General features: G+C 44.1%; 1 protein-coding gene across 5 annotated transcripts in view; it reads right to left on the reverse strand.

Moving 5' to 3' along the window:
• Nucleotides 1-22,533, reverse strand: part of FAR1 (fatty acyl-CoA reductase 1) — a 564,623-nt gene that overhangs the window by 143,380 nt on the left and 398,710 nt on the right. For 3 of the 5 annotated variants that reach the window (XM_078680901.1, XM_078680904.1, XM_078680900.1), the window contains one exon: nucleotides 13,265-13,436. In XM_078680901.1, coding sequence (XP_078537027.1) covers nucleotides 13,265-13,436 — 172 coding nt within the window. Of the gene's footprint in view, nucleotides 1-12,837; nucleotides 13,010-13,264; nucleotides 13,437-22,533 lie in introns of all 5 variants that reach the window. The other 2 variants (XM_078680905.1, XM_078680903.1) reach the window with 1 other exon arrangement.

Here is a 22,533-nt window from a genome sequence, read left to right on the forward strand (position 1 = left end):
GCTGAATTGGGAGTGAAAGGTATACACACTGTATACCTAACCTGCCCATCAAATTCTGTGTACACAAAACTTACCTCACAAGTTGAATACTTTCCGTTTTTTATTGGTATTTATAGAGGACAAATCTACCTTGAGAGCAACTGAGTGGTGAAAAGGAGGCATGGACCATGGTATGATACAATTATAGTGGGAAAGTCTGTAGAGTTTGGAGTAGTGCTTCTTAAAAAGAACTCATCTTTTTTCTGATTTGTAGGCGAGCTGATCGAATGTTGATAGAGATGCTGTCCCAGTGTAGAGATATCCAAACTCCAGGCCTGGGATTGTCTCCCAGATGTGGCTAGGTTTTTGACTGGGTAAGCTGACGTACTGAAGCATTTAAAATTGAGGCAACTCATCTTGAAGATAATCCAGGCTAGAAATGGGGCCAGATTTGGACATTTAACAAAGGGTGAAGGGAGGGGGTGGGGAGTCTGACATCCTTCCAGCCCTAGATGAGCTGTGCAGATACATGCAGGATATTTCTATGGGGTGCTATTAGTAACCAAATCCTACCCGAAGAGCTTTTGCCTCAGTGCCTGTTTTCTTTATGCCCAGTTCAATTGACTTTGGTTTAATCGTAGCTAACCAGGAGTAGTTTCTGTCCTGTAACTCCAGTTCTGTAGTAGGGGATCTCTGTGTATAGTCATAATCTAGTGAATAGAATGGCAAGCCCATCCCCACACTAAAGCGGCAGTGGAGATAAAGAGAAATAACAGCACTACTGTGCGAACAGATTTCGCAGCGAAGCCTGCCCAACCTGAGCGTCTGCCCTGGCATCAGTGTCCAGGCAGTAATGCTTAGCAAAGGTATGGACCGACTTCCAAGTGGCCGCCTTGCAGATTTCTGCAATTGGAACATTACGGAGCAAAGCAGTCGTGGCAGCTTTGCCCCTGGTGGAATGAGCCTCAGGTTTACCCCCTAAGGTCTTATTAGCCTTTTGGTAACACAATTGTATACAGGACACAATCCACCTCGAGATGGACTGTTTAGAGGTAGCAAGACCCGTCCTGACTGATCCATAATTGATAAACAATTGGTCTGACCTACGAATATCCTTGGTTTTATCCAGATAAAATTTCAACACCCTCCTGACATCCAGGGAATGCAGGGACCTTTCTGCTGGAGAGGAAGGATTCTGAAAAAACGTAGGTAAAGTTATGGTCTGGTTAACATGAAAATCAGATAACTTTTGGAAGAAGTTTAGGGTGAGTACGCATAACAACCGTAGCAGCATGAAATACAGTATAAGGTTCTTGGCAACACAACGCCTGAATTTCACTCACCCTGCGGGCCGATGTAATGGCCACGAGGAACGCCACCTTCCAGGACAGGTGCTGCAACGAAGCCTTATGAATAGGTTCAAAAGCCTCCTTCATCAATCTGGACAGCACCACATTCAATTCCCATGAAGGCGAAGGAAGCCGGACAGGAGGGAACACTTTCTTCAAGCCTTCCAAAAAATCTTTGATCACAGGGATCTGAAAGAAGGAAGTCTGTGAATGGCATTTCCAGTAGGCAGTCAGCGCAGCCAGATGAACCTTAATGGAATGGACATAAGGCCAGACTTCGCCAGATGTAGAAGATACGGAAGGATGACATCTTCCTCACACGTCGTTGGGTCATAGTTCTTGGACTTTCACCAGATGCAAAACCTCTTCCACTTGTAAGCATAAGAAGTCCTAGTGGAAGGTCGCTTAGCCTCCTTCCGTATGTCCATGCCATCTTCTGGTAGATTCAGATGGCCATATTGCACTATTTCAGGAGCCATGCCGCCAAACTCAAAGACGAGAGGTTGGGGTGCAACATCTGCCCCCCGAACTTCGTGAGAAGGTCCGGCCTGCACGGCAGCCGTATGTGAGGAAGGAGAGACCGGTGAAGCAGGTCCGTGAACCACCACTGTCTGGGCCATTCCGGGGCAATCAGGATCATCCGCGCCCTGGACTGGGACAGTTTGATGAGCAACGCCGGAATAAGGGGAATGGGTGGAAAAGCGTACAGAAAGCTGTTCGACCAGTTGATCCATAACGCATTCCCCAGCGTCCTCGGCTGGTAGTACCTGGAGGCGAAGTCTCGGCATTTGCTGTTTTCGGCGGTGGCGAACAGATCTACGTCTGGAGTCCCCCACCTTGCGAAGACTTCTCCTAGTACTTCGTCGTTTATGACCCATTCGTGATTTTCCTAAATCAGTCTGCTCAGTGCATCTGCCTGAACATTCTGCACGCCTGGTAGATGGGTAGCCGTTATCGTCAGTCCTCTGGCTAGCAGCCAGTGCCAGATCGCCTGCGCCTCCTGCGGCTGAGTGCGCGATATCGACCCCCCCTGCTTGTTGAGGTAATACATCGTGATCGTATTGTCCGTCTGAACAAGCAGAGAGTTGGTCCGGGAGGAAGGATGAAAGGACTTCAGTGCCAAGTGAACAGCTCTGAGTTCCATGAAATTGATGTGGTACGTGGACTCCGTCGGGAACCACGTCTCTTGAACCTGTAAGTCTCCGGAGTGCGCCCCCCAGCCGTGGAGAGACGTATCCGTCACGATAGTCTGCGTGGGAATGTCCTTGTGGAAGGGAACCCCTCTCAGAAGATTCTTCGCCGAGTACCACCACCTCAGACTGGAGAGCATGTATAGACAGCCGTATCCTGTCGTCCCAAGATCCTTTCCTCTAATCCCACTGATCCTCCAAGCACTCCTACAATGGTCTCATGTGCAGCCGTGCGTGTGGTGTGAGGAAGATACAAGAGGCCATCGATCCCAGTAGAGAAGACACCGTCCTCACTGTTGTAGATGGAGCAGTGATAAGAGCCTGAGCCTTCCGAAGGAGTGATAATCGTCTCTACTCCGAAGGAGACACGCTTGCTGACAGCGTATTGATGGAGGCTCCCAAGTACTGAATGCACTGGACCGGAGTCGGGACAGACTTGGACATGTTGATGTGCAACCCCATCTTGTTCAAGAGAACGCACGTCTTCTGGAAGTGCGCTTGAGCTTCCGAAAAGGAGGCCTTTATCAACCAAGCGTCCAGGTAAGGGTAGACAAACACCTTGTTCTTCCTCAGGTGTGCAGCTACCACTGCCATGCACTTAGAGAATGTTCTGGGCGCAGACTTCAGCCCGAATGGCAGTACTGTGTACTGATAATGATTGGTGCCAACTTGGAATCGCAGGAACTTCCTGTGTTTGTGTGCAATGGGCCCATGGAAGTACGCATCATGTAGGTCTATAGCGCAGAGCCAGTCTCCCTGTTGCACCCGAGGATAAATCTGATGCAACGACAGCATGCAAAACTTCTCTCTGCGAATCCACTTGTTTGCATTTCACAAATCCAGAATGGGCCTGAACTCGTTCTTTTCATTCTTGCGAACCACAAAGGACCGGGAGTACAGACCTCTTACCCTTTGAGACAGAGGTACGTCTTCTTTCACCCTCTTCCTCCAGGATATCTGCCTCCGCCTGGAGCTCGCGCAGTTGAGACTGCGAGCTGACCGGTGGAATTGATAGAGGCGGGCTGGTGAAACGAAGACTGTATTCATTGCAAACAATATTCAGCACCCACTTGTCCGGATTAATTTTTCTGCACTCTTCCAGAAAAATTGAACGCTTCCCCCAACGGAGCGGGAAACCGATGTAGGGGAAGTAACCGCTCAGGGCCGAGACCCAGCTGGGCCTTTGTTCGCTGCCGCGGACTGCTGGCCGCCTCTACCCTTCTGGCGCTTCTGGAAGGGCTTCCGGAACTGCTGCTGCTGTTGCTGCTGTCCCGAAGTCTGTCCTCGCCCTCGGCCTTGACCCCCGAACCGTCTCTGGAACAGGCGGTAGGCCTTCTCTTTGGGCTTTTCCAGCCCGACCGCCGTCAGGGTCTCGGCCTCCGCCTTCATGCAGGCCATTTCGTCATCCTCATGTTTGCCAAACAGGGTTTCACCCGAGAAAGGCAGATTGGCCACCCGCTGCTGAGCTTCCGGCTTGAGTGACGGAAGCCGAAGCCACGCGTGGCGCCGCTGGTTGATACCATGACAGTACCCGTGTGCAGCCAGTAGGGACGTATCCGCAGCCACGCTGATGAGCTGGTTCGACACCAGCATCCTCTCGATGGCGACCTTCGTCTTGACGGCGAGCGTCTCCTCGACGCCGAGCGCCTCCTCTACGTCGAGGATCCCCTCGATGATGACCTTCTCTTCGCCAACGGCGAACGGCAGTGTCGCCTCGACGGCGAGCCCCTACGCCGGGCCACCTCTCTACATCGAATACTCGCCGACGACGAAATAGTCACCGGTGATTTCGACGGCGGTCTATTCAGTTCCCTCGACGCAGAGCGTCGCCGCCGCCTCAACCCAGAGCCCTGGGGAGACGGGGAACAGACTGCAGTCATCCCTCTCGACGCCGTAGTCGGTGCAATCGACGCCGACGGAGAATGGGGACGCTTGCTGGTCTTCCTGCCCCTGGGGAGCCCCCCAGAGGCCTCAGCATGGGCTGAGGAAGCCCTTCCAGACCCACCTTGTGCCTTCAGTCTTCTGTCTTCCAGGCCTTGGAGCCTGATCTTCAATCTGTCCCTCAGGGTTCTGCTAGAGAAGCCCTGGCAGATGTCACACTCCTCTGGGACATGAGATTAGGGAAGACAGATGATGCACACCTCGTGTGGGTCCGACTTGGCCTTCTTCCTCGAGCACTCAGGGCATTTGTCAAATAATGCAGGCATATTGGCAAATAAAGAGTGCACCAAGACAAACACAAGGAAGAAACACCAAAGTACTTCAAGAAAAGCACTCAAAAAACTTGAACAGTGAAAAATCACCAAATAAACCCTTGAAAAGGGAGAGCTCTATGTTCCAGGGTCCTGCTTGCAGGAGCCGGAAAAAAGAACTGAAAGTAAAAGGGACCTGCAGTGCATTCTGGGATACTATGAGACTTCTGGAAAGTTCTCTTAAAGGCACAGTATCCTGTTCTGAGCCACATAATGGCAGCCTATGGGGCTTGTCTGTCAACTTCTTCCTCTCTATCATCCCAGAGGTTTTTGCTGTTAAAGGCAAGGTTTTTCTCTTAGAAAACCCTGGACAGGCTGTGCTGTTTGTGGATTTTGGTGGAATTTCTAGTTGAAGTACTGGACAATGTAGCCTGTAGATATAGGCTGCATTATCGGTCTTTAAATTCTCTCAAGTGTCGATGCAGTTCTGCATGGTTTGACAGCTTAAGAGATTATTTTTGATAGCTCCGGGGTCCACGCACATGGGCGGGACCATTCAATAGATTATGACTATAACAGAGATACCCCTACTACAGAAAGAAGGCATTCACACTGCCAAATAATGTCACTTTTGAATTGCACCACAAAAAGATGGACAGAATGTAGCACATTGTAAAACATTTATCCCCCAGTCACAGATCTGGTTTAAATGCATAGTTTTTTGCTCACTATGCCACTTCAGTTTGGACTCAGCCATATGCAAACCAGTTTTGACCTGCTCCCCATGGGAACAGTCCAGCCCAGGCCTGGTCCTCCCTTGACGGGAAAAAAAGCATCCTGGGACCAGTTTCGTGGCATCACCCCTCATCAGCCAGGCTAGCTTGAATCCAGTGGTATAGTGTGCACCGGACCCACGTATTGGATGCATATTTCTGGTCCAGACTGGAATAGCATGATGAGCAAAAGAAAAAGATGGATTTAAGCCCACATCTCGGTCTCTGTAACAGGGGGGGGAATATTCAACATTGTTCGGCATTCCGTCTATCGACTATTCTTTTTGCATTTCAATTGGACAGCAGGCAAAAGGCTTGTTGGGCCATTCTTATTTACAGATTCTGATCTACAGGCACTTCCCTACCCTTTCCTTCTTCAGCCACATCAAAAACTCCGGTTAGTGAGTCAACTAGATCTAAAACCTAATCTTCACACATCTTTAGAGCTTTATCTGTGTCCACAACTATGCCGCTGTGAGATGTGTGGGGTTCACAGAACCTGAAGCCCAAGTCTGCCACAGAAATAAGGGGCTGATAGCAGTCAAATAAAGATGACTTTCACAACACACCCCACTCAAAATGCCCTGATGGAGCAAGAGGAAGGAAACGTTTTAGGGTTCATATCACCAGCAATGTCCCCAACATGCCCTCCTTCGAGCAAAAGAGATTGTTCTCCCACGTGGTTTAAACCTGCAACATGACTTGTGAGTGTAACAACCTGAAACTTGCCATAAAAGAAAAAAATATATACTGACACTAACAACTTCACCTATACACAAAATCGGCGATGGAAATAACCCAAAAACTCTCGATTTCCTTTGCATAAAATGAATAAAAAGTAAAGCCGAAACCCCAGTCCAATGTAGAATAAAAATTAAAAGTACATTCACATCTTCATTTATCTTGAATGCAAACCCAACAAGCATTGGCATAGCCAATAGGTCTCGCTTCTGGGACCGTATAAGTATTTAGTTATGCAGTACAATATCCTTGGTGCAACAACATCAAACGTTGCATGGCTAAACACTTATTAGGTCCCAAAGGCGAGACCTATTGTCTATGCCAATGCTTGTTTATTGTGTGAGAAGAGTAAAGAGGATTTGCCGACTACCCTTCAACGTGGAAGTTAGTGAGTGTGAACAGGCTCACAGGGAATTCCATCTCTGGATCTACTGCATAGTCAGTGAGGCTATCAAACCTTTGATATATTGAGAATGCTGCCATATTGGTCACCTCACTACTTGGCACCAGCAGGGACAAGGTGATTTTTTTAAATTACAGGATCTCTAGTTCTCTGACAAATTGCGGTGGCCCAAGGGCAGGTAGATGTATTATAAAATTCCACACCCCTGAAGAAGGAAGAGAAAACAAAATATAGGAAAACAGTAATAGAGGAAGAAAGCATGGACTAAAAAGAACTAGGAGGAGTATGATAAAAGGACTGGAAAAAGAGGCATGAGATGGAACCAAGACTATGCAGTCTTGGGTATTCAGAAAACCCAGAATTCTGCCGCAATTGTGGCACGTCTGCTAGGGAAAACTTTTGGCCCTGTACTTAAAAGTTTACAAATTCAGCACCACAGTGTTGTGCTCTAAGCATCTCCTATAGGTGTGCATCAACAATCCCCACAGGTGGGCTGGGAGGTGCAATGGATTGAAGCGGTCAATGGGTATTGCAGTTTGCCCAGTTCTATACCATAAGGCATTACCCTTCCATAGTCATCTAAGTGAACATCCATAGACTGCTTGGGCGCAGACACAAGAGCAAGAGTGGGTTTGTATCTACATAGACGGGCAGCAAAATTACAGAAAGAATTTGTACAGTGATAGCCGAATGGCGCATCTCTCAGAGCTATGCACATATACTGCTGCTAAAGTAGTATTTGCGGTTATCACTCAGGGAAAGCCCTGCAATGGCACCTATGGAGCACTCTAGGCACTGACCCTTTTGTTGGTTTAGTGAACATGCATGTAATTAAATACCAATAATGTTGGTGCACAATTTAGTGTACAATAATTAGGCATTGTTTAAGATTTAATATTTTCTCTAGAATAAATTATTTGTGTTTTACAGTAATATTTTAATCTTTGTGACACGAAGGTGATCCCAGTGTGCCCCATGACTCTTAAACCCATGTACACATAGCAATGAGTCTAGTATGTGCGTACTGCTATTTGTAAAATCTATATCCGGTATTATGATACAAAGTGTAAATGGCATATTCTTAAAATACTACATAATGATGTAGATGTTTTAAAGTGTTCCATCACTTTTTGACTTGACACAATGAGACTGAAAAGAAGAATATATCAGACTCCCACCACCATGCCTGCCAACTGCACACCTAGTTTGCGGGCCCTGGCATTTATTTGCTAACCTAAAGCACTCTGAAAGTTGTAGTCCTGGTTTGCAAGACGTAAGCACAGTAATTAAAAGTCTCATGAAGACTTGGTACTAGTTGGAAATCCTGAGCAGGCCAGTCACGCAAGTGGCCTGTCTATTCAACTGCATTAACTCTTTACCAGATTCCTCCCTACATCACCACCCAGCATTCTGTATCTTTCCGTACATTCTTATCAAGGTAGCAAGTGACTACGCAACACAGACGTCGCTTATTTAGGAACTGAAAAAAGGAAAATTCAATAATGACCTGTATTCCATCGCCTAAAACTCATGTACCAACTGAGCACATTTTCATGAGAGAGTTGAACAAAATATTTGCATCACTCTCATAGCCATTAACTGGCCAATGCCTTAGAGTGGCTCTTTGTCAGTCTGCTTTCCAGTCTACAGCACTCGGCATGCTGGGACATGTTTCACGATCCCCATATGCATGTATGAATCTGCAAGTCCCAGTGTGTTTAGTCCTGTTGACTTAAAAATCAGAACACAATGCGATAAATCCGCAAGATATAGAAAGGAGGCACATCAGGAATGAAACATCGACAGTCAGTGCTAGGATCGGATAGAAGCGAAACGCCTTCATTCAGTTAAGCCTTGAGACACAAGCAAGGCTCCCTTAGTTAACATTGGTGCCAGGGACGCTGAATGTCAGGACCTACGCAGGCCTGCAGATGAGGGCAACATTTGATAGGCAAACTACTAGAATGTTATGTAGGGCAAAATAAGGTCCGGTTTATGGCAAACGTGTGTGTGTTAACTGCAGAAAAATCCGCTCCACTCCTTGATTTTAATGAAGGAAGTCAAATACTCCAACTTCGCTATCCTTAACCAATACAACTCCTGACTAAAAACAAGCATCGGCGCTTTACTTTTAGTGTTAAAAGTAAAGCGTGGGTACCGCGATTATAGCAAAAGTAAAGAAATAGATGTTTTTTTCTATTTCTTTTCTTCTGGTATAATCGCGGCACCCGTGCTTTTCTTAGAACATTAAAAGTAAAGCGCAGGTGCCACGATTATACCAAAAGTAACGGAAAAAGAAGCGCTCGCCATGACACATACTTTCCTGTTTTTCTGCCTTCCCACTTGGACGGCCTCGATCTGCTTTCCTTCTGCTGCAAAAGGTTTATTATCTTTATGGGGCCATGTGCTTGGCCCCATAAAGATAAGATACCACAGGAAAATATTAGTATGAACCGGGACTGATGATTCATAATGTAAATAGTAATCTGAAGCATGATAAGTGTCCAAGTCTGGATTATGCACTAGAAGTTTTCAGAACCTGCTAACATAAAAGTGTAACAATTTTATTTGAAAATGTTGATAATATTGGTAAGAGTTTTCTCTATAGAATATAAAACAGTGAGGCCACCATAATATCTTAGGAGAGTAATGGTTTAACAAATGGTGCCAGTTATACACCTATGTCTCCCTATAAAATAGCCTAACCCTGGGTGGTGAATTCCGCTCGCAGAGTTTGCGGAGTTTCCCACACTCCGCGTTACGCTGAGCTCGTGGAGTTTCGAATTACTCCGCTTCGCGCAGCGGAGCAAAGTTTTTTCCTTGCTCGCGTTCACCGTCAAATTGGCGAGCGCGGAAAATATACCCCGGCGAGATTTTTCATCGTTTGCGATCACCAACATCAAGTTGGCAAGCGTGGAAAATAAACCTTCCCTGAGATTTCTCAACGCGGGAGGGTCAGGTTTCTTATTGGGAGTGGTCGCGTATGCCCGCAACCACTCGTGTTGAGAAACTGCCCATTCGGGTTGCGAAAGCTGTCGCTCAAGTAAAAATCTACTCGAGCGGCAGAAAAGGTAAACGTGCGCTGTGCATGGTGCTGTTGGCAATGATTGCACAGTGCGGACAAGCATCCAGCACTGTGCAATCACTGCAAACTGCATTTTTCTACCATACTCCGCCACTTGTGGAGCTCCGCGTAGTGCAACAGTGTTTTTCTTTTTTTTTTGCCCTTCGAGTACAACTCCGGCTAGGCAACACAAGAGTCGTTAGAATTAGGACAGTGGTTCATAAAGTTTTGTGAATACCCAAGTGAGTTTATTGAGCATAAGAGAATTGATTAATAGTCTGGTTTTGGAATTAATACATCTCATTAAAAAAATTAAGTTTCACCTCATGAATTTCCCAAAAGTGACGCAGTAGGTTGTCTTCAATGGAAAGTGATGGAGTGTCATATTTTAGGGTTTTTAAAGATCAGCCAAGAGAGAAGGGTTCAATGGTAAGAGTGATGACCAACTGCAAGATTTCTAGTCCAATATTTTAAAGGTATATGGAATAAAGTTGAAACGTTCATGATCAGCTTCACCTTTTAATGATGCTGTGGGCCCTTTGGTCAGGGTGGTTTGAAGCAATATGGCCTTAAAGGGAATAAAGCAAACCAAAAAAAGAATAATTTCTGGTTTAACAAAATGGCATTGTTTATGCCTAAACCTATTTAGACTACATCTGGAACTATCGCCCTTAGACTTCGGTGAAAGTTGGCTTGTAATAGAATCTGGATTACGTCGGTGGCATCTATGTCAAATGCAATATTCAAACGAGCTTTTGAACCCTAAGAATTGAAGTGGCTGGAAGTGGTGCATTAATACCTTGAATTAGGTTTCTCTAATGGTCAGGATCCTGGCATTACAGCCATAGACACAGTCTGAATTTGCAGGAAACATGCAACCATCAAAGAAAAAAACATTAAAAAGACTCCAAATCCAACGGCCTATAATCTAAAACAATATAGATATCTTTGCAGATATTTTGATGATATACAAATGGAAAGGCTTACAGAAAATATGCATTCAAAAAATATGCACCTACTGTTTGTTCCTCCATGGCTTAATACTATAGGATTAGAACAAGTGCTGCTTGGTATTTTCACTTTGGCTTGGTATGAATTGCCTGCTAGACTCCGAGGCTAAATTTCAGCACTCTGTCTCAGACCTGTCGGGTCTGCCCAAAGGAATGTGATTTGGGTTGTGGTAGTAGCTGCTAATAGTGTTCGAGTAGTTCCCAAGTACACACATTTCAAATCCACTCAGCTCACATTCAAATTAAAATTGAGATGCCAAATTGCATGCCAACTCAAAGTATACAAAAGTTGATGGGTGGAATGCTTGAATTAACCTCAACCACTGATAATTACTCTGTCCATCGTTATTTTGCACACCATGCCACCTGGCAGTTCAGGCTGGACTGTTCCCATTGGAGCAGGGACAAGACTGATTTGAATATTGCTGGGTCCAAACTGAGGTGGCATGGTGTACAAAAAAATATACTGTGGCCCAAGTAATTATCGGTGGCTGAGATTAATTCAAGCATTCCATCCATCACTTTTTGTATACTCCAAAGTATAAGATAAAGTGATATTACGTGTGAGACAGATTTTAAAATGGAAACTTGTTTCCAAATAGTACTACTGCACCAACTAACAGGGTATTTGGACCCTCCTTCTGCACACACTCTTCATACCTCTAAAGGGTTTCAGTTGCAAGATGTTTGTAGACATGAAAAGAGTAACTCTGAAGAAAATCCAGACAGGTAACCACGATTAAAAATACGTGCAAGACGAGATGGCTTAATACGGTGGTAGAACAAAGGAGCGCAAAACTGGAGGTGCAGCAGAAGCTAAAAAGGTACACGTCACGCAATAGAAAATTACATGTTTACAGAACAACAAAATGCAGTCTGTTATTGTTGATGACGAGATAGCATATCGGTAACTAAATTAAAGAAAACATTATCTGAAAAGCCCAGCACTAACACGACAAATGCTAAAAGAAGGGTATTCCAGTTTCAGATGTTGAGCTCACTGAACAAGCCAGCTAAGCAAATGATGGCTGTTGGGTCACTGTGTCCTATAGTAAAGTGTCAAGGTCAGACAGAGCGATATGTACGTTGTAAATAAAGGTCTGGGAATCTGTGGAGAGAATGCCATGGCCTATATATATTCTTTATACTCTTCATAGGCGACTTCTTGCTCTCAGTTCGAAAGCCTAACACGGCTACTTAAATACCACCCAAAGAGAAGCCATGAGCGAATAACTACCACTTGGTGACAGTTCTTCGTGCATGGAGAGTGGTATTTCATTGTCTTTGCTCCGTGAGAAAGAAAATCAATTATAGTTACCAAAAACATTTCAAAATTCCCATCCATTTTGTAAATAGACAACCTTGAAACTGAAATCATTTTACACCCAAACGAAAATTACAAAAGCAGTAGAATTTAGGAGAAAAACGATAACAAATTAAGATTTCATAAGTAACAAATACTTTTTTCATTAAATGTTGCATTAAACACATACTTAACCTGGGTCTAACATGAGAACCCAAAAATAGAAAGGAAGCAAAAGCGCATGAAAAACAGAGGCGCTGAGCTGTTCTAAATAAGGACAGAATCCTAAATCATACAAATCCCTATATCAATGATTATACAGCAAAAAAAGCAGAAAGGAGGCCAAAGCTGCAAGGAACAGAGTTAGGCAGCTGGCATGTTGTTACTGCAATGGGGTAGTAACTGCTTCTTTCGATATGCTATTGTTCTGAAAACTGACATTAAGTGGGACATTAATTTAGTTTATTTCAATGTTATTGCCAGTGCTTGGCAGGCTGACAAATCATCCATTGATAAGGTTTCTCAATGTCCTTTCCAGTGTGGGAACAGGACATTGATGAATGAAAGCTTAGTGCAAGATTGTTGCCCTAATTTTTATATATTAGACATTTATGAATAGCTTCAAAATATTGTCATGTTGAAGGTTATGCTCTCGCTCCAGGCAGGATCTCTACCCACTTCAGCAAAAATAAATGCCAGAGATCTAGTTATTACATATTGACAGAAGCAGAAAACTAAAACCCATGCCACTGAGCCTGCGCCTCCCATGCAAGCCTCCACCATTTACCAGCACCTGGCTTTTCGGTTAATTTTTTTTACCATAACTGTCTTACCAGGGTTTCTGACCTGTTAACCTTAGAAAACCATCAAACAACATGGCAGGTACTATATGGCTGACTGCTGTCCAGTAATGATGCAAAAGGGGGTTGGAACGAAGATTAACATTGGGGCGCCTGAGTGCCTGCTCTAAAGGATGCATCTTGAAGGTCATATTTACACAATTTTCTGTGGGGAAAAATAAGGGCCAAACATTTAATGTAATGTATGCAAACAAACAACCTACATACATTAAGTATTTGAATTAATTACTATGAAACACAATATACTTATAACTTGGCTTACAACAATGAGAAGACATAATATTGCATTTAACAGTATTAAATTGCAGCAAAACACTTTGTTTTCAATAGTCATTTCCTGTTAAGTATGTGCATGTTTCAATGTCAGAGGAAGAGCAAAGATAGAGCTAGTCACCATTACCTTGGGCTTCTTCCAGTAATCCTGAGGTAGAGATCATACAGGAATGCTGGCGCCTTATGGCTTACAGCAATCCAATAGTGATATAAAAGGTGATTGGATGTAAGATTTACATTGGGCCGTCTGAAGGCCTGTTCGAGAGGGTTCCTCTTGAAAGTTGAAATTACATGGTATTCTGAGAAAGAAAAGTGGTGCAAACAGCTTTGATAATCACCATGTAATAAATGTGTATGACAATCATAGTTTAAACAAAATACACTGCTTCATCAAAAAAAATTTTTTTAAAAAGGGTGATTAAACTGTGGAAATGTAATTGCACAAAAAAAGTCATGCACTGATACCTGTAATTAACAACCCTGACAATAAAATGAACTATAAGCGAACCAATTCATTGGTCTTAAAGAGGTGCAACCACTTTGGTATTTGATAGTCTCAGCTCTACTTTTTGCAGTAGTCTTGTTTTATATTGTACGTCACTGACAATAGCATCCTTTCTGTTCCTCTTTCAGATTCTTCTCACATTTATATTTTGAAGAGAGAACTAGGCCGAAAATGCAATATAAATAATCTACAATGTCTGAACGTAAAAGATTAGAAAGACTCTATATTTTTAAACGAAGACAAAGAATCTTTACTATAGACTAGATATTACAAATGTAGTTTACTCTTTTAATCTGAATATTTTCAATTGAAACACGGATAAGAGACGTTATACAAGCAAGACAACAAATAAGTAATAAAGGTCCATAAATATCTACTCTTCAAAGTCATTTAACTTCTAGAACAACTTCACTGATTTACCTGGATCATTAATATGCTACTGCAACTATTTACACGTTCAAGACACTATTCTACAGGTCGGTTCGTGTTTTCTTTGTTCACTACATTTTGGATTTAACGTGATATGATATTGAAGGAGCTTGACAATTTTAAACTCAAAGTTTCGTTGCAATTGTTTAAGCTCCTGCTGTATGAAACATGCGGAGTACACTAAATGAAATACATTACTGGCACTATAGATATATGAGGTAAACCACAAAGTCATTAAGAGGAAGCAACTGATAATAAATGGTAAAACATTCTAAGCACACTATGGGAAATTCACCCAATAGAAAAAGTTACAACCTTTAGTAACTTCAGGTCTGCTCCATCCTGTGCTCCCTCTGTACATTATTTCCTTAAAATTCACCAGCCAAAAACTAGAACCTCATAGAACGTCTGACATGCTGTTGCGGTGCTAGTTGGCATCACTGATGTCAGTAGGTTTGCAATAGTGTCATGATAAACAAGCCTGTGGCGCAGAAATGCCACCACCCTGCTGCAAGAGCAAAATCAAGAAATTGCTTTCTCTTCGGTAACTCCGTTTCTCGTGGATACCATATTTTCCTGCAGAGTCCTCACTTTATGAGCATCCTCTATTGCTAATCTGGAGCAGGAAAGTTTTTGCGCAACAGCCCTCCAGCGCACCAAGGCATAACTTTGACCACCCAAGAAGTGACCATATCGGAGCCTTCATGGGGCCAACCAACACCCCGTCAGTTCCTGGTACTTTTTCAATGCCCCATCATTGTGTGTGTATGCACATATATATGTGGTACTCATATGACAACACTACCCAAAAGGGAGTGGAGAACAGTAGACTTATAAAAGGCAAGAATGTAGACAATAAGTAATTTAAGTAGCAGCACGTTTGTTGACTGTGACTACATCAAGTTGTAGGGCGTTGGATATAGACCTTCATGTTTTACTACCTCCCTCCTGTTTTGATAATTAACCTTGTGATTAATAAGATCCCAAAGGTATGCAAATATAATTTGCTGTGGTACAACTCTTCGAAAGGACTTCAAAAAATTTCTAGACAACCATGTGAACACCCATCCTTCAACCAAACCGCTTAAGTGCAAGCCAAAACCTTAATCGCATTGGTACTCCAAATAACTTGCTGTCTAGATTTGATACAGGCTTTTTCATGTGATTAGACAAACGATAGCTGTCAATTTTGCCAACTGCCAGGGATACTGATCGAGGCCCTATAAAGCGTCAGTGTGTGAAGAGTGAGACTTCCAGAGGCCAGCTGTTGTATGCGAGTTAAATGAAAGTACCATTCCATTCAGAAGAGAAGGTAGAAACACATGAGCAGCTCAGCACAAGGGCTGGCTGTATTGGCACACTTTTATAGGTGGAGTGCAACTGCGCTTGTGCGGATCATAGTTTCACTCCCCCTTAAGCTACAAGAGAGACCTTGCAGTTGCACCCGAGATGGGAGAGGCCTAAAGTATAATGTCAGTGTCGTTATTAACATAAGCTGCTGTGGAAGGGGGCAGGGCTGGGAGGGAAATTACCAAAGGTACATAGATTTTAAAGCTACGGGGGCAAGTTCAGCTAGCATAGCATGGTCTGTGACAGCAGGTGGTGCACCCCCTCACGCAGAAAACTGACCTCCACCTTCCTTTAATGTTCTGCTCAAAGCTATATGGGTTTTGTGAAGGGCTATGGAGACGTTCTTTACAAAGACTGTTTCACAGACTCCTTTTCACAGCCCTTGTAACATCCGACCAGGAGTGAGAAAACCATCAACGGAAGGGTGCATAGATAGTACATCCTGCTTCTGGCACGTTGCAAGTTTGGTGCACTGAGAAATGCACTCCCTTACGGGGTGAGTGTTTAAGTTTATTTTTATTTGCATAGTTACTTAAAACCATTGCAATAAACAGCAATAAAACATCCTTCATATTATAGTACACTTTTGATAGGATAAAACCTTTCTCAGATAATAGCATACACCTTCTCATTTACTGTATCCAATAGGGGTACTTAAAAATAGATTGTGGTAGTTATACGGAGATAAACCATGATTTGCAGTATTTGCAGAGGAAGGTGCCATGTGTAAGGGCCGATACTCAAAGACAGTGAGGATCTAATTAAAAGTAGCTGTACACGAGGTAGGAGCAGGAAACCCTTTCCCAGCTTGGACATATGACCCATGTACAAGAAGTGCAGAGATTATGGGACACCTATGTGCAAAAAAAAGTCAAGAATTGGGATTTGGGCAAGATTTACTTGAAGGCTCCTACGCTGAAGTGGGATTAAGTTCAGTACCCATGTGCAAAAAGAGGAGGGGATTAGAAAGTGCCATATGCAAAAAGCCAGTTCTTAGGCCTGGACAGAGCTTCTTCGACCAGGGTGATCGCTGGTGTCCCCCACAGAGTGCCTTGGATCCAAGCAGAAGAGCTTAGTCATTTCAGCATATTGCGTCCTTTGGAAGTGTTCAGCGCATGGATGCGAGGAATTTTACAAGTTGACAGTTCAACTGTGGATCATCAGCAGCAATGAAGGCCATCACTGCTTGTTTTCGTGAGCGGATACATCTTTGGTTGAATGAAGCTTTGAGCATTTGTCTTCTTTCCTCTAGCAGCTCTTCACAGGTGCAGAGGAGGTGCAGTAAATCCTCACCGTCATTTCCACAGAATTGACAGATATTTGCTGTCGATGCTCTCAGCCAGTAGGGAAGATGAGATATGCAGGGCAATAGCCACAGGCGATTTTTCAAAAATTGCTCCTTGATGGACCTCGGGAAGCCTTGGCTGAATTTCTGTGGCAGAGTAGGTGTTTAATGACATCCAAGCATGTACTCTAGCTGTACATGCCACCTTCTAGTCTATCAAATAGAGAAACTTGATAGATTTCCACACTGTTTTGCACTGAGTGCTTTTATCCTGTCTCTAATAGTGCAGGCTATTTGCCCCCAATTCAAGAATACAGCAGCAGCTCACAATACGAAGCAAGGGATAAGTTACACTTGTAGGAGACTTCTACAAGCCTCAGACTTGTGTGACAATTGTGGATCAGTCGTGACAAATTTAAACATCAGCCATGCAGCGTGGGTGCTCTGAGTAGAGATGTTGCACTATCCTACTGGTGCAATACACCTGCAAGCCTGTCGGACTGGCTTGAGCACAGCCTTAGGGCCTGTCGAGGCCTACTTTATTCAGTTCAGTGACTGGAGAGGGGAGGGCTCGATGTCTGTATTTCAACCCAATTACTAAGCAACCCCTGCACGAAGAAAACAATTTTAGGCTTATGGGGTGCAGTTTCTTAGATTCAGTCTTGAGGGCTCATAGGAAAGACATTCTTAACTTAGAAGAGGAAGCCTAGACCATTATACTCTACATAGAGGGGTCAGACAACAAACATTGTGGTTCACACAGTGCAGGCTCATCTCTTCTAGCATCCTACATGTGACTTTCAAGTCCTATAAAGGGTTTCTCACCAACAGCTAGAATAGGCTGCTAGAGTGCCTCATTCAACGACAGCAGATGCTCTTAACAACATTTAGCAGCTATCCTCGGCAGTATCAAAATGTTAGATTTGGCTTTAGTAGTGGCAACATTAATTCGAATGCGTCTGTTTTTGTCCCACTGAAGGGAACGTAGAGACTTGCGCTTAAGGAGAATCAGAGGGGGAAGGCATGTCCCCGTCTGTAGGTGTATGCCAACCAATTGACAACACACCGTGGAACGGAGCACGGATAAGGAATGGTTTTGGGAATAGGACCATATCCTCGAGGAGGAAGAGGACTTTTCCTAGCCATGATGTTTATTGTGGAAGATTGTTACCTGTGAGGAGATTTAAACTGAAGAGAATTGAAACCCTTCCGATCTCCCATTTTGAAGACCTTTGGGTACATAAAGGAACGAGCATTGCAGAAGTGGTCACAAATGGGATCTATACACCATGTGCAAATGTTATGTGGGTCCGCTAAAGATGTCATCTTCTGGCATCTGTGACATGGTTAAAACCCTGAAAACCTAGGAGGAGACAACTGCCTTAAAGGCTATTGAAAGCTGAAGGGTTTTGACTGTGAAGCACTGAGAAGAGCTCTGGACACATGTCAATCAGGAGCAGAAAAACAGAAACTAATGCCAGTGTACCAGTTGGTGTCCTAACATTTCTGAGGTCACATTCTGGGTGAGCGGAGTCATGACTGAGGCCACCTGGCACCACATGGTCATGCTGGATTGCTACAGCTTAAGAAAGTTTCTCGATCCAATTAAAGGCATGAACAATATTCATAAAGTGTTAAATCTGTGAGAAGAACCACATGAATTATTCTAATACAGCAAACTAGCAGATTTAAGGACTTTGAGGAGAGGCATGTGGGCAATAAGAAATAAATGCAACTTTTTTCTATTGCATACCATTCTCTGCAGATTCTTCATCTTTGTAAGGTTACCCAGAAACAGACCAAAAATGTGTAAAAGGTACATTGGCTACGCCCAAATAGGTCTAATCCTAAGAAAAAGCATGAGCAGTTATTTCTGAAGGAAAATGTTACTTACCCAGTAAGCATCTGTTCTTGGCATGTAGAGCTATAGATTCACATGCTTTTCATACTCCTGCCATCTAGTGTTGGGTCCGGATGTTTGCAAGTTGTTTCGGTGATAGTGTGGATGGGCATCAACTCCATTGTTTCCCACACGGAGTGAGAATGGAGTTCGTAAATGTAGAATAAAATTGTTCATGCGTATGTATACGTAAGAAAGTGCAACAGGTATAGGTACCAGGGGAGACGGGTGAGGGTATGTGAATCTACAGCTCCACATGCCAAGAACAGATGCTTACTGGGTAAGTAACATTTTCCATTTGAGGCATGTGAGCTGTAGATTACATGCTTTGCATAGACTACACAGCAGTATTCTCCCAAAGCGGTGGCTAACCTGTAGCTGTTGTTTGAAAGAGTGTTGTAAGAACTGCCTGACCTACATTAACTTGTTGTCTCGCCAACACATCTACACAATAGTGCTTAGTGAATGTGTGCAGTGTAGACCATGTTGCAGCTTTATAGATGTCAGCTATGGGGCTGTTTCCTAAGAAAGCCATAGTAGCCCCTAGTGTGCGGGTGGAATGCGTTCTAGGGGGTATTGGGAAAATTCTCTTTGCAAAGCATGTTTGGATAAATTTATCAATCCACCCAGCAACACCAGATTTAGAAATAGGATTGCCTTTGTGTGGTGGAGCAAAAGCCACAAAGAGTTGTTTAGTTTAACAAAATGTTTGTGTCCTTTCTTTATAATACAACAAGTCTAGTCTAACATCTAAAGTGTGTAGAGCCCGTTCTGCCACTGAATCTGGTTGGGGAAAGAACACAGGCAACTCAACATATTGATTGATGTGAAAGGCAGATACCAATTTGGGTAGGAATTTGGGGGTAGTGCGAAGAACCAATTTGTTTTTGTGGAGTGGTAAAAATGGTTCCTCTATGGTTGGTGCCTGAAGCTCACCCACTCTCCTCAGTGATGTAATAGCAATGAGGAAAGCAACCTTCAAAGTGAGAAATTGCAGTTCACATTTATGCAATGGCTCGAAGAGTGGACCCATTAGTCTGGTAAGGACAATGTTAAGATGCCACACCAGAGCAGGTGGAAGTCTTGGTGGAATAACTTTTGAGCCCTTTTGTAAAAGCTTTGATAACGGGTACTCTGAAAAGGTGCAGATGCGGTCTATATTGAAGTATGCAGCTATTGCAGCGAGATTTAAGCGCATGGATGTGTAAGCCAATCTTGACTGCTGCAAGTGTAGGAAGTAAAAAATTGTATTTTGAATGGAAGCATCTAACGGGTTGATCTGGATATTACAATATATAACAAATAGCTTCCATTTAGCTGCGTAGCAAGCCCTTGTAGTAGGCCTTCTGGCCTCTTTAATGATGTTCATACAGTCTGGTGGAAGGTTCAGATAACCAAACTATGATTTCAGGTGCCAGATCGCTAAGTTGTGTTTTTTGGGATCTGGAGGTCTTAGGTCTCCATGGCTCTGTGTGAGGAGACTGGGTGTGAGATGTAGCTTTTGATGAGGAACTACTGAGAGCTCCAACAGGGTAGTGAACCAAGGCTGACAGGCCCATGTGGGAGCTACTAGGATCAGTGTGAGGGATGTTTGTCTGAGCTTCCGAACCACTAGTGGAATGAGTGGGAGAAGCAGAAAAGCATAGGCAAATATCCCTGACCAGGTCATCTATAGTGCATTGTCTTTGGACAATGGGTGTGGACACCTGGAGGCGAAGTTTTGGTGTGTGACGAACAGATCTGTGGAATACCCCACATTTGAAAGAATGGGAGGAGAACTGGAGGATGAAGTTCCCACTTGTGAATCTGTTGTCTCTGACTGCTGAGAAGGTCTGTGATTTGATGGTTTACTCCTGGGAGGTGTTCTGCCAGGAGAGAAATATTGGGATGTATAGCCCACCTCCAGATGACTTGTGCAAGGTGTAACAGCTGGAGAGTGCGTGTCCGCCCCTGTTTCTGTATGTAATACATGACTGTCATGTTGTTGGTGCGGACCAGGACAGTTTTGCCTGCAAGGAGAGTCTGGAAGGCTTTGGGCGCTAGAAATACTGCTAGCAGCTCTAGATGATTTATATGAAGTTGCTTTTGACTCCACAAACCTTTAACTGTGTAAGTTTGGAGAGGAGCTCCCCAACCAATGAGCGATGCTTCTGTTAGCCCGGTCTGCGGTCCTGGATCGATGAAGGGCCACTTTTTATAGTTTAACTTTTTTTATTACACACTGTGGAAAGGCAAGTTCACACAAAAAAACGAGCCACGAAGGGCCACTATTTGGATAAATTTTGTGGATTCCACCACTGCAGAGAGCGATGGGTGCGGCTGTTTACCAACACTAGATCGAACAATTGACCCTGAGACGGATTCCACTGACGGGCTAAGCATTCTTAAAGGGGACGCCTTTGAAGTCTTGCATGGGGAACTATCATGAAGCAATACGCCAACAATCCCAGTAGCTGCATATATATACTCGAGCTGGTAGTGACTGGTCGGGCTGAAACAAATTAGAGCCTGAATATTGCAGATTCTGGCTGCATGGGGACAGGCGAGAGCTTTTGGAGTATTGAGAGTGGCTCCCAAATAGGTTTGTGGGTTGGAGATGGGACGTCAACACATTTACTGTGAACCCCAGATTGTGCAGTAAGTGTAGTGTTATTTGAGTGTGCTCGAGACAATTCGGGTAAGAGCTGGCTTTGATCTAAGTATGGGAAGACATGAATATGCTGCCTTCGCAGGTGAGCAGCAGCTACTGCCAGGTATTTGGTGAATGCTCTGGAAGAAGTGGTGACTCCGAATGGAAGCACTTAGGTTTGTGGTAGAGGGGCAACACTACCAGTTCAGAGATATTTGCGATGAGTGGGATATATTGGAATATGGAAGTATGCGTTCTTTAAGTCTAGAGTAGATAAAGTCGCCTTGCTGTATGAGTAGGAGCAATTGTTGAAGAGTGACCATATGAACATATTGATTTAGCTCTCCGAGGTCTAATATAGGCCCGAGAGATCTGTCCTCTTTGGGTATGAGAAATTATAGGGAGTACACGCCTGATATAATGGTACGGGCTCTATAGCTACCTTTTTCAGAAGAGTGTTTGAAGAGGTGAAATGAAATAAAATCCAGTATTTGTAAAGCGCACAGTTACCTGAGGGTGTCAAAGCACTGGGGGCCGTCCGGAAGATTAAGTGAGCTATTGCCTAGTCACAGGTTGCTGGACTAACCTGCCGCCGGCAACGGGGATTGAACCGTGAAACACGTGGTCCGGAGTCAGGTGCCCTGGCCGCTGCGCCATACCTCTTCCCTGTAGATGCTCTGAAGACATTTTGTGTGAATGTGGAGGAATGTTTGGGGGATTGTTGGTAAGCTCCAGGCAATACCCAGATTGGATAATTCCCAGAACCCATCGGTCTGAAGTTAATATATGCCAAATAGGGAAGAATTAAGAGAAGTCCTCCGACAGGTGTGGAATGATCGGGGGGAAGGGGAGGCAAGTCACTGTTTGTTGAGGAGGAGGTGCGGGGTGTGGAACCTTTACCTCTTCCCATGACATTATTGCCTCTAAATCCGCCTCAAAAGTAACCTCTTGCAGAGGATGACTGACTGTTGCCTTTATAAGATGTAGAGGCATTGTTTGTAGAAATGTTTTGGAGCCCCCTCCCCCCTTAGAAGGAGCGACGAAAAAAACCCTGATTGGATGGGGACTGTAGGGCTCCCATAGATTTTGCAACGTCTGTGTACTTCTTCATCTTCTCTAAGGAAGTGTCTACAACAGGACCAAAGAGATGCTCTTTATCAAAAGGTAAGTTTAAGATAGAAACCTGTACTTCAGGTTTAAACCCTGAAATTCTAAGCCAGGCGTGCCTTCTGAGCAAGACACTGGTGTTGATTGCACGAGCCGCAGTGTCAGCTGCATCTAAAGCACGTCTAATAGAT

This window comes from Lissotriton helveticus, chromosome 3_1, assembly GCF_964261635.1.
Source record: "Lissotriton helveticus chromosome 3_1, aLisHel1.1, whole genome shotgun sequence".
Lineage (NCBI taxonomy): Eukaryota > Metazoa > Chordata > Amphibia > Caudata > Salamandridae > Lissotriton > Lissotriton helveticus.